At 40.3% G+C, this 12025-nt stretch overlaps 1 protein-coding gene and 1 long non-coding RNA gene across 4 annotated transcripts in view; one reads left to right on the forward strand and one right to left on the reverse strand.

The window, feature by feature from the left end:
• Window positions 1-12025, forward strand: part of PRRX1 (paired related homeobox 1) — a 66220-nt gene that overhangs the window by 50344 nt on the left and 3851 nt on the right. Inside the window, exons 3-4 of one of the 2 annotated variants that reach the window (XM_008145833.3) lie at window positions 2513-2694; window positions 6435-6506. In XM_008145833.3, coding sequence (XP_008144055.1) covers window positions 2513-2694; window positions 6435-6489 — 237 coding nt within the window. In that variant the 3' untranslated portion in view covers window positions 6490-6506. The remainder of the gene's footprint in view (window positions 1-2512; window positions 2695-6434; window positions 6507-12025) is intronic. The other variant, XM_008145832.3, reaches the window with a different exon arrangement.
• Window positions 1-12025, reverse strand: part of LOC129147988 (uncharacterized) — a 140599-nt gene that overhangs the window by 23692 nt on the left and 104882 nt on the right. The gene's annotated exons all lie outside the window — the stretch shown is intronic.

Consider the following 12025-nt stretch of genomic DNA (forward strand, 5'->3'; position numbering starts at 1 on the left):
TCTTTTTTTCTTCTACTTTTTCCTCCCTTCAAACATTTATCAAACATTTATTATGCTCTTGGAACTGTTTTTGGGTTTCTGGGAATGACTAAGACAATGGCCTCCCTTCAGGATATCACGGACTAGGGGCAGACAAAACAGATGTGTATACCATACTGTTATGATGTAGTAAGATAATCCTCACACTAAAGAAATGTTCAAGAATTAGGGATTAAGGCCTAGCTGTGTGGCTCAGTTGGTTGAGCATCATCCTATGCATCGAAAAATTGCTGGTTTGATTCCTGGTCAGGGCACATGTGGAAGGTGAGCAGTGGCGTGGATTCCCAGTAGGGGGCATGCAGGAGGTAGCTGATCAATGTTCTGCTCTCACATCAATGTTTCTCTCTCTCCTCCCTTCCTCTCTTTCTCTAAAAAAATCAACAAATATATTTTTTAAAAAATCATGATTAAAAAAGCAATAAAACCAAAGAATTAATGATAGAACAGAGGAAGGAATGATCAAATCTGCCAGGGAAAAAAGGAACGAGAATTCACATATATTCAGCACTGAAACTGTGACAACTGTCACAATGACCCTGTGAGTAGGTATCATTATGCTCATTTGATTCAGTGACAAAGGATCAGAGAAATTAAATAAATATCCTTTAACACCTTGTAGCCAATATTTTATCCAACTCTGTAAGATGTTAAAGTCATGTTCTTTCCATGACACTTCACAAAGGAGGTGATGTTAAAGTCGAATCTTGAAAGGTATGTCTTTTGACACCTGGACAAAGGGGAAGAATGTCACAGGCAGAGGGAACATTGGGTGTGAATAGACTTAGGTGGGAAATAACTGAATATGTCAATAGACTTGAGTCTGGGCTAGGAGTTGGAAAAATAGGGGGCCAATGCATACGATCCAAGCTGTGTAGGGTGCAGCCAGATTGGTAGACAAAGAGGTCATTCCCGAACAGTCTTTGTTCTGTGCTAAGACATTTTGATTTGATTCTGCAAGTGATGGGGAACCAGTGGATGGTATCAGCAGGGCATTAGTACAATTATATGTGCATTTAAAATGATAGCTCTATTAGCAATGTGAAGGGCACATTGAAGCAAAAGAGCTAGGAGTCTGCGGAGCCAGGAAAGATGAGTCCAGATTCTGCCTTGACTTCCACCCAGGCCTTCCACTGGGCACCTGTCCCACAGTAGTTTCTGTGAAGGTTGCTCCCTAGAATTTTGCAAATGTTCCACTCTACACCATAGAATTTCTTTCTCCCATTCCTTGTCATGCATTTCTATAATTGCATCTAAAACTCTTATTTTGTAGTATTTCAAATTTCCATGTCTGCCTTCTTTTAATAGACTGTGAGCCGCTTAAGTCTCATCTCTGTTCCCAGCATTAAGCACAGAGTCTGCAACACAACAGGCTCTCCATAAAGATCTCTTGAATGAGTAAATAAATGTATGAATAAAATCCCATGGCCATCCGGAGAGTTGTAGGATCATGAGTCAGATGTCCTTGAGTTAAAAAATTCAGCCATTTGGCTTCATCTCATTGAACCTATTTCCTCATCTCTGAAATAGAAATAATAAAGCCTAATATATGGAATTGTCATGATAACTAGAAATGATGTATGCAATGCGCTTCTATAAGTTCCTAGCCCTGGTAGCACTTAATAAATGATAGGTTGATTATGATGCTGTCAGCACCAGCCGTCTCCATCTAACCCTACAATTGAATGTATTCCATTCAACTTCCAACCTTCAGTACCTTCATTTCTGTTTACAAGTTTCTCTCTGGAAGTTCAGGAAGCTGCCCTGCCTGTGCTCAGTATGTCAGAGGTGCTGGAACATTAATAACCAAAATGATGGTTTACAAATCTTCAGCTCCCTCACCCCTCAGTGGCAGTCTGTGTCCCTCAGTGGGAGTCTGTGTCCTGGGTTAGTCCCTTCTGTCCCATGGGGCTGAACACATCCTTCCATGGCTGTTCTGCTCTGCTATATCTTCACTCTTCTACTGCTGTTCCCTGCATTTCCCAAATAAACCATTTCCTTCTTAAAGCTTATTGCAGGGCCCACTTTGGGGGAAGATAAATTTCCTTCACATAGCCATAAGTATTATGAAAGCAGAGGAAGTTTTTACATTTTGAAGGCACTTAAAAAAATGTCATTGTCTCTGTGGCAGACGTCTAATGAGATTTTCTTTTTTCTCTAGATTGTCATTACAACAGGGATTATAACCATATTTTGCTATCTCCTGGGTTAGTCATGGTCTCACTTCTAGAGTCTTGATTAGTGGAAGTACTTCAGGGTCCCATTATAAGTCTTCACCCTTAAGAGCTCTCTGACATGGCTCACCTCGGGAAGATTACAGCATGTTTCCATTGTTCTTGGGAGAAGTCCATACCTCCCCTATATCTTCCTTTGGAAGAATTGTCTTGTAGAATCAACCAGGACTTCATTGGTGTAACATCCTCTTCTTTTTCCCCTCCCCCTCCTGTGCCCTTCTCTCCTCCCAACCATCTTCCAGGTGTGGTTTCAGAACCGAAGAGCCAAATTCCGAAGGAACGAGAGAGCCATGCTGGCCAATAAAAACGCTTCCCTCCTCAAATCCTACTCAGGAGACGTGACTGCCGTGGAGCAGCCCATTGTACCTCGTCCTGCTCCAAGACCCACCGATTATTTCTCCTGGGGGACGGCCTCTCCGTACAGGTGAATGATTGGCCCACTCTCCCTTGCTCTACTTCCACATGTTTCTCAGCGCTCCGTCATGTTCAAAGTTGCTTGTGCAGCTGACTGACATTTCTTACTGGGTTAACCTCTTCAGAGACACTCAACTTGCTGACATCCCCAGATTTTCACAGGAGATTACTAGTTGCCCCAGGAGCGGGGTTTGGGGCAGAAGAGAGAGGGGCAGGCCATCAGCAATCTCCTCTGAACTCAGGAACTCTTGCAAAGGTTTCAAAGATGGGGAAGGATCTAAAAGAAAAGATCACTAAGCTATGCTCAGAGTCCCCCTTGCAACCATTCTGAAACAAAACTTTACCCCATTTCCAAATTTAAGATAGATCCATTTTTCTATGCTCAAATAGGAATTGAATTTGTAAAGCTGTAATTCACAGTAAAACTAATTTTGAATTAAAAGGAAGGAAGGAAGGAAGGAAGGAAGGAAGGAAGGAAGGAAGGAAGGAAGGGAAGGAGGGAGGGAGGGAGGCACAGAGAGAGAAGGAAAGAAAATCCAAAATTATTTTGATCAGTTTCATGGTCATAGTTCTTTGTTAGTAGAGGATGTCTTATGGTTCAAGTTGCCTTCCTATTCTATTGCTAAATCTTATCTACTTATTTGAAGTTCTTTGGGGGTCAGTTTGTTTGTGTGGGTTTTTTTAAAGTATAAAAGCAATGTATAATTTACACTAAACTTTTATATTGAAAAGGTGAATATTTTTAAAGAAGCAAATACCAGAGTACTATTTCAATGTCTTGGAGAGGCCTTTAACCTCCATTTGTTATGCTGTTCAGAATTATAGGTTAATGCCAGAGGGAAGCTGAGATACAAGTGCCTAACACATTGTCACCATATAAGTGCCTTTCTTTGAACCTAAACCTGGGTACTCTTAGAAAGGAGATCAAGATTATCTCTGGCTGACTGCAGTGGAGAAAGAACTATTTCCAAGTTCATTTATTGTGCTTTGGTTACCTTTTTATTGTTAAAGTTCACTAATGCGTTAAAGAGATGTTTAAATTAATTATAGATTATCCCCCCAGTGGAAGCTGAACTCCTGATGTAAAATGCCACATTGTGAAACGCAAATATGTTTCAAATGTTGATTACTCTAATCAAAGCAAAAGGCCTCACCTAAATGTTCTTTTTCTTCCAAATCAGTTTCTTGAAAGAAACACCAGAAATGCATTTGCAAATCTCTTTTGAACCCCCCATTGTGAAATTAGCCTGAATTACTTTGGTCTTAGTACAGAGAGACCCCTGCTGCATAGGAAACTGGAAACTCTTCTTGCTCTCAGACATGGTACGCCTTGCTGATTTCAAAAGATTAGTCATATCTTTGGGTCCCATTTAAGATTCAGACTCCTCTCCCATAGAATTTATTCAAGACCCATTTTGAAGACCATTGTGAAATCACCTAGTCTTTAATATTTTTAAATACCCAGAAGTCTGCTGTGTTTCTCTGATAAATATTGATAGCTCATAGACTCATTAAATGTCTTGGGAAATGGGTGTGGTTCCAAGCTTGATGTTTCAAGGTCTCTGCTTTGAATTTGGTCATAGCCAGGAAGTCCTGTACCCTTTTCTGCCTGGGTCCTACATAGGAACTTTCATACCAGATGGCTGTATATACAGCAACCCAGATGGCTGTATATGGTCTTACCAGTGAGAGGCTGAGGGCAGTCCCCTACAGCAGTGGGGATGAAATCCTTCCTGAATTTATACTGCGTTAGGTTACCAGACCTCAGCAGAAGTTCAAACCCCGGGGCCAGCATCATATATATTATGTATATGGGCGTCTAACTGAAATTATTAACAGTTTATGTGTGCCAGTTTGGGAAATGTTCTATTTTAATTTGAAAGATTATGTAGAAATATTAGATACATTAAAAAATACTCATAATTCCACCATCTTGACATAACTAGTTTTGTTTACTTTTTCAATTAGAGTTCAGTATTTTATATAGTGTAGACTTAGTGTATATATTATTTTGTATTCTGCTCTTTTCACTTAATATTATATAACCTAGTACTTTTTACTCATTTCATGGTATACTTTTATATCACTTCTCTCTTAGCTACAGAGTTTGTAAAATATAATTCATTAAAAATTTATAGACTTTGTTCATATTCTGTATGAAGAATAAGTTAATCTCCAGCTATAAGTAGAAAAAAAAACCCACAATGTTTTAAAGCAGTAATTTAATCCATAATAATGTTGTTTGACCCAATATTCTATTTTGATTAATTTCTAAAAGTGGCAAAAAGCTATTCGGTTTCTTGGAGATTTTTCTGCTATGTTTAGACACAAAATACTTTATGATTTTGCATTTTGAAGCTTGGTAGGAAATAGAAGTTTTGTTAAGGAATGATAAAAAAAAAAGTGATGAAAAGCAAAGCAAATGGTAGACCTTTTGTGTTATGGAAATTTAACTCGCTATTTCTGTTGGTACTATTATGTCAAGTTAGTTATCTCCCATGTGATGTTGATTAAAAGGCATTTCTCTTGGTTAACCCTTGGAATGCTCTGGTGTGGTAGTTCTGTCCTTGCTCTGGTTCCAAAGAAGAAACTAAACATTCGCCCAAGCTTAAGCTTTTAGCAAGCAGAATTAGACCCAGTGCGCATGATCCCTGTTTCTGTCCAAAATTTTAGGACACATGGACATATTTTCATTTAAATTAAACCGGACATTATACTGAAAATAGTAACAGTATAAGACTGGGAAACGATGTAAACATGCTCTTTGATTTAGGGTCTAACAGAAGACACTGAGGTGTGTGGACATCCCCTTGGGGTGACTGATGGGGCTTGACCATGCAACCCAGGGACAGTGAGAGGGCAGTTGTGTCAGACAGAACAGGACAGTTTGCTGACTTCCACAGAGAAGACAGGAAAAAAATAAGACTCAAAGCAACTGTGTTCATATGTTCAGGATTATGGGATAGGAAATAGCCAACACATTTTTTTTTTCTGGGTGTCTTCCATATCTAGAGTAGTGGCTGTATAATTTATCGTCCAAACTGGGACACTTCTGAGAGTGAAAGGGGCGTGCTATTAATAATAACACTAGAACAACAAGCATTCAACTGGGATTGTCCCTGGCAAACTGGGACATATGGTTCACACTATATTTTTAGCACGTCATGACCTCATTCATTCCCGTGAGCATGCTAGAGGTGGTGATGTCAGGCAGGCAACCGAGTTACCAGAAGGAGCAAAGCATTCGCTAACATGGACACTACTAGCCTAGTAGGTGTCTTCTTTATCTACCTGCAGCCTGAGGAAGAGGGCTTGTTTTTGACACACACACACACACACCCCCCCACCCCACGGTTTAGCTCAGAACTGTTTTCCTTCGATGAAAATCATACCTGTACCAGAGCTATTAAGACTCCCTATCTTGTAGTGCTTTGCCTCTTGGGTAGCACTTTGGGCTGCTATTTTAGATAGAAGAGTAGAGAAGCCTTTCCCCAGAGATGCCCTTTTCTATAATAGCTAGAGAGTGGCCTGGCTCTGCAGTATCGCTCTGGAGGGCCATTTCCAGAGGGAGGGTTGGGCTTCCAAGAGAACCTATGACAAGTAAAAGGGAGGCCAGCTATCCTTGTCCACAGTTTCTCTCCTCTAACCTTCTCCTCCTCCTCCTCCCCTCCTTTGGTCGTGGTCACGGTGCTGCCTGACATCTGCTGAACGCATTTGGCTCATGTCTCCCTTTCACACTTTCAAAAATAGATCCTCGTCCCTCCCAAGATGTTGTTTACACGAGGGACTTCATAACGGATTCTAACGGAAGACACTGAAAAGGTAACTTGTCAGAGGGGGAAGAGGGTGGCTGCTGGGGGTAGGGTTTAAGTGGGAAATAAGAGTTGGTTTAAGAAAGCGGGACTTGCGGTCCTAGAAATGAAAGCAGGGAGGTCCTTAAGCGGGGAATACCATTGGAAACCAACCGGAGCTGCAAGAAAATGGGTCTGTAAAGTCTGTAGCCTAGAGCAGGGCTCCTCAAAAATTACTGGGTATATGGATTGCCAGGGACAGTGTTACAATGCAGACTCAGCTTCTGTGGTGCTAACAGGCATTCATGTCATGCCACACTGTTGACACTTGGGACATAATTGGAATAGTGAGGCTTTATATGACTGTAGGGTGTGGGGCAGAGGTCGGAAGAACTACGTTCTTGTCCTGGCTCCTGTTGCTTCTCAGGCCAGTTGGATCATCTCTCTCTCATGTAACCTTGCATCTAAGATTGAGCTAGTTACAGTTTTCCTATTACCTACTTCTCCGGGGCGTTTGTAATCTGTAGATAAGCAATGTGCATTTCAAAAAGGAAGTACAAAAATTGTTGAGACAAAGGAGGGATGCAAGGCTTCCAATATAACACATCTGGAGAAAGAAGAGTTAAAAATGGCAGAAGGATCCCTGGACACGCAGTGCAAACTGAAGGCTTATCAATGAAATAGGGTCCAAGTGTATTCACTTAAAAAGCTGAATTTCAAAAATTAACTTCTGGTTTTTAAAATCAGAAATTAGAAATGATCATTTAAATCATAAAAGATCACTTCCAAAAGGAAACTTTAGTTTCCCTCTCTAAGAGTAAACTTCCCTAGGAAAACTCATATTAAGTTTTCTTAGATGAAGCAAGTATACCTCCGTGTTCTTGCACTGACAAATGAACAAACCTAAGAGACGGTCTCCAACCTCTACACATTACAGAGTCGGGCAAACCTCCAGCTCCACAGCCTTTGGAAAACTCCTGAGCTGGGAAACCCTAGAATCTCAGAAAGCACATAGATGTCTTGGGCTAACCAATCTGTCTTTGGGATGGAATTCTCAACAGCTTGTCATCATTTGTCCAAAAGGGACAAATAGAAAAACAAAGTTAGAGTTGAAAACTTGTAAGTCAGTTATTATTGTCTTCCCCCCTGCCCTCCCCCCCCAACTGTCCTCATTGTTTTGTGACTTATGGGACTTACACTCTGGCTGCTGAGGAAGTAGAGAGGCAGATGCCTGCCAGTTTCCTGGCTTTAAAATCATATCATGTATAGTATCTTCCGGACTTCTTGGTGTTTGGCAGCCATTGTGACACATTTTTCCTCACAACAACCTCTCAGGGTAGGTTGAAGTCATCAAAAATTATTTGTCTCCAGTGAAAACAGAACTCTGCCCCTGCTGTTGGTTAGCACGCTGCATTGTATGGCTGAGCGCCATCTGTTAGGCATCTCCAAATAAGGAGATGGAAAATGTTCAAGCTCACGTCCATGTGTCCACTCTGTGTGAGTCTCAGGGTAGACTTGCTGAGTTGACAGATGGGATATGGGAATTTCCTTTTAATCTCTAATTCTTCAGTGCACTTTATTCATCAACCTAGTTTCTTGGTCGTGGGCACAAAGAACTTGACATTCATTAAAATGAAATAGAAATGTTGCTTGAGCCAACCTCCATGAACCCCCAGTCCCAGGGTCATGTCGGCATTATCATGTTAGAAAAAGTACATGTTTGCCAAGACCGGTTTGGCTCAGTGGATAGAGCATCAGCCTGTGGACTGAAAGGTCCCAGGTTCGATTCCGGTCAAGGGCATGTACCTTGGTTGCGGGCACATCCCCAGTGGGGGGTGTGCAGGAGGCAGCTGATTGATGTTTCTCTCTCATCGATGTTTCTAACTCCCTCTCTCTCTCCCTTCCTCTCTATAAAAAAATCAATAAAATATACTTTAAAAAGAAAAGAAAAAGTACATGTTTCTTATTCATAAAAGCAAGACCAAAGGGCAGGATCTCTGGGTGTTGGTCAGCAAGCTCTTGGTGTGATCCCTGTGCTTAATCTGTATAAATCACTTTGTTTCCATCTCAGCTTTTTGTCCCAGGAAGCTTACTCCTGTATAGGAAAGAGTGGGCACTTTACATGATTCCAATGGTCCTGTAAGTTTAGTTGAAAACAGCTCATTGCCTTTGGTGTCTGTCTTGTAAGAAAACATTCCAGGGTTCTCTTTCTTTGCCCAACACAGAGCACTGTAAGTTTTGATGACACGGAAAACAGGTGGTCATGAACATTCTGATTGGTAGCCACTCAAGGCTCTCTTGCACCTGTTGTCATTTTTGCAAGCAGGTCCTCTCCATCTTCTAATGCTGTTTTAAAAGCATGACTAAACTGCTCTTGGAGTACCACTCACTAATTCTGTCTTTTCTGACTTGTAACAAGTCTTGAGGCCTCACCGGCACATCAAAGGACTGCTCCCTACTTGCCTACATGGCACTTTTAATTCAAGTTGAGAATCTAAACCCATACCCAAGTACTCAGGGAACATAGATTCACAATCCTTTCATATGTGCACAAAAGTAGTCTCACCGTAGTCTCTATTTGTGCAGTTAGATGGTCTAAACATTTGTTAAGAGGCTCTGAATTAAGACTCACTCTTAGTTTACCTCTTATGGCTATGCAATGCTGGCATATTTCAGGTCAATTTTTGAAAGTTTCTAACTTTCCTGAACATTTAACAAGTGCAAATGCTATTACTTGCCAAGTTCCTAGGAAAGTGCAAAACTTACTCATGAATATCAACCACTAGCTTGAGGCCTCACTGATACAGCAATGTCCTTGTAACAACCCACAGTACAGTCGGACAGGAAGCTATTCTCAACTCTGATCAGGTTGCCTTTTAGGGGGAAATATCTCAGTGAAAATCCCATCTCCTGTGCAAGACAGAACCCTAATTTACACTAACTTGGTTTTGATATGGAAAGTGGATCAATATTCACCTCCTTTGGAATATGAATATCTGGCCTGCATTAGTGAGAGAATCTCAGTATTTCCAAGACACGTGTTATCATAGTCAGTCTTCAGACTAGATTAGTGGTTGGCAAACTGTGGCTCGCGAGCCACATGCCCCTTGAGTGTGGCTCTTCCACAAAATACCACGGCCCTGGGCGAGTCTATTTTGAAGAAGTGGCGTTAGAAGAAGTTTAAGTTTAAAAATTTTGGCTCTCAAAAGAAATTTCAATCGTTGTACTGTTGATATTTGGCTCTGTTGACTAATGAGTTTGCCAACCACTGGACTAGACTATCAGATGAGACTAGTAAACTTTGCAGAAAATACAGCAAGCATGGTTCTATAATAGATAACATTGAAATCACAACTATAGCAATTTCAGTTTTATAAGTGCTCTCTCAAGAAGTTTTAGTCTTCTGTTTTAGGAAGCCATCCAAATTCATTCTCAGTACTTAATGGATATCACAGATAACTCACAATTCCAGCTTCTCTCCTATGCATTTAAAATGGTTCTATGTACCATCTCCAGGGCTTCATTCTCTTACAAAAACCTGGTTGAGAAAGCCTGTTTGGTTGATTTTGTGGTCTATGACTCAGGTTCATGTCCCCAATCCAAGTATCTCTTTTCTTACCAACTTAGATCTTCGATTTATTTGAAATCTTAGATTTCAGTGTATCCTTGAACTTCCTTGAATAGAGGATTTATGGCTTCACATATATTTCTGGCAGGTTCTTGAATGGGAGCAGGCAATTCATATAAAAATTAAATGATTAGCCCTAGCCGGTTTGGCTCAGTGGATAGAGTGTCGGCCTGCAGACTCAAGGGTCCCAGGTTCGATTCCGGTCAAGGGCATGTACCTTGGTTGCGGGCACATCCCCAGTAGGGGGTGTGCAGGAGGCAGCTGATTGATGTTTCTCTCTCATTGATGTTTCTAACTCTCTCTCCCTTTCCCTTCCTCTCTGTAAAAAAACACAATAAAATATATTTTTTTAAAAATTAAATGATTATATGTATGTGGGTTTGGAAAAATAAATGACATTTCTTGGTATACTGGAAAGACAAAAGAAAACTTGTTCAATTTTAATGGGTTGTTCTGATCAGTTATCTCACTCCTAATTGAAACCTTTAACTGGGACTCTTTTTCTGCTTCTGCCTTTGGTAGACAGTGGTAGAAGTGATAGTCTATTAGTCTAACCTGTATTAATATTTGTTCATGTTCATGTTAAAAGATATTGTTATGGATATGCAATCACCAGTTCCTGTTTTGTCATGTCTTTTCTAATTTTGTACATTCTATTAAGATAGCCAAATTAACAGGGAGGAATAAGTTCCTAAGAATAAAAGCATATTGGTGAAATATTTTCAGAATCATTACACATAGCAGGATGACAGAGAAAAGTAACATTGAGCTAGAATCAGTTTAGTCTTACTTATCTATTCATTAAATACGTTCTTGAATGCCAATTGTGTGGTAGATAGGATGTTAACTCTACCTGAGGAGACAGAGGTGAACAAGGCAGATATGATGTCTCATCTGTGGAACTTACAGTTGAGGAATTAAAATAAGTGCTAAGAGGAAAAGTCCAGGGAGCGATAGGAGAACCTAATTTTGTATAGATGGTTAAAATCATCAATCCAGAAATTAGTAAGAGCAAAGCAGGCAAAAATGAAATGCAAGAACATAAGGATCTTTTATAACCTTTCTAAATCTTCTTCCTTCTGCCATAACACACACACACACACACCAGTGCTATAAGTATTTTACATTAAGGATGTGCATTTTTGGAAAGACCTAGTAACCTGGGACTAATTATATTTCTTCAACCTAGTCTTCCTGGGTTAATTGCTATAGGCTATTGTGGATCTTGACTATAAGCCTTAACAATGCGGTGTCCCAAATAAGTATTAATGATACAGTCGCTCTATTTGTGCAGTAGCTTTAGGTTTCTCTCTTTCTGGTCTGTCACTTGATTCCCAGAAGCACGAACTCCTGTGTGGCTGACAAAATTGCACTGGAATACAGGCAATGGAAGAGCACACATCATTCCATTTGTACATCTACCTCAGTAGGAAGGGATTTTGCTAATCTTAGAAACAACTAGAAACATTTTCATTTAATTAAAACGAGTACCCTTTTAACTGTTTATATAAAATAATGGATAATTTGCATCCAAGTCAAAGAAACCATTACTCTTTCCTTTAGAAGAAACTCATGGGTACAAGTAACAGAAAACCACCAATTACAAATTTCTTCCCAGTGATATTCCTAGGTCTTAATTACAATCTCTGACAACAAAAAAACAAAACTTCAGGTTTTTCTCAGCAATATGGACAGTGGGAAACAGGTCGGGAATCCTAAAACTGAAGCCTTTGCTAGCTTATCTAGGATATTTAAACATCTCCAAAATGACTGACCCAAAAGCAGTGTCCAGAGCTACTCAAGTCCTTTTGAAAAGTTATCAAATCAAGGCCAAATGGGATGGGTTCCTCTTGATTGGACAATGCTTGGTACTATCAACCAGGGAATGGAGAACAGCACAAAAGTTATCTTGGGTTGTTTAA

Source organism: Eptesicus fuscus, chromosome 22 (assembly GCF_027574615.1).
Source record: "Eptesicus fuscus isolate TK198812 chromosome 22, DD_ASM_mEF_20220401, whole genome shotgun sequence".
NCBI lineage: Eukaryota > Metazoa > Chordata > Mammalia > Chiroptera > Vespertilionidae > Eptesicus > Eptesicus fuscus.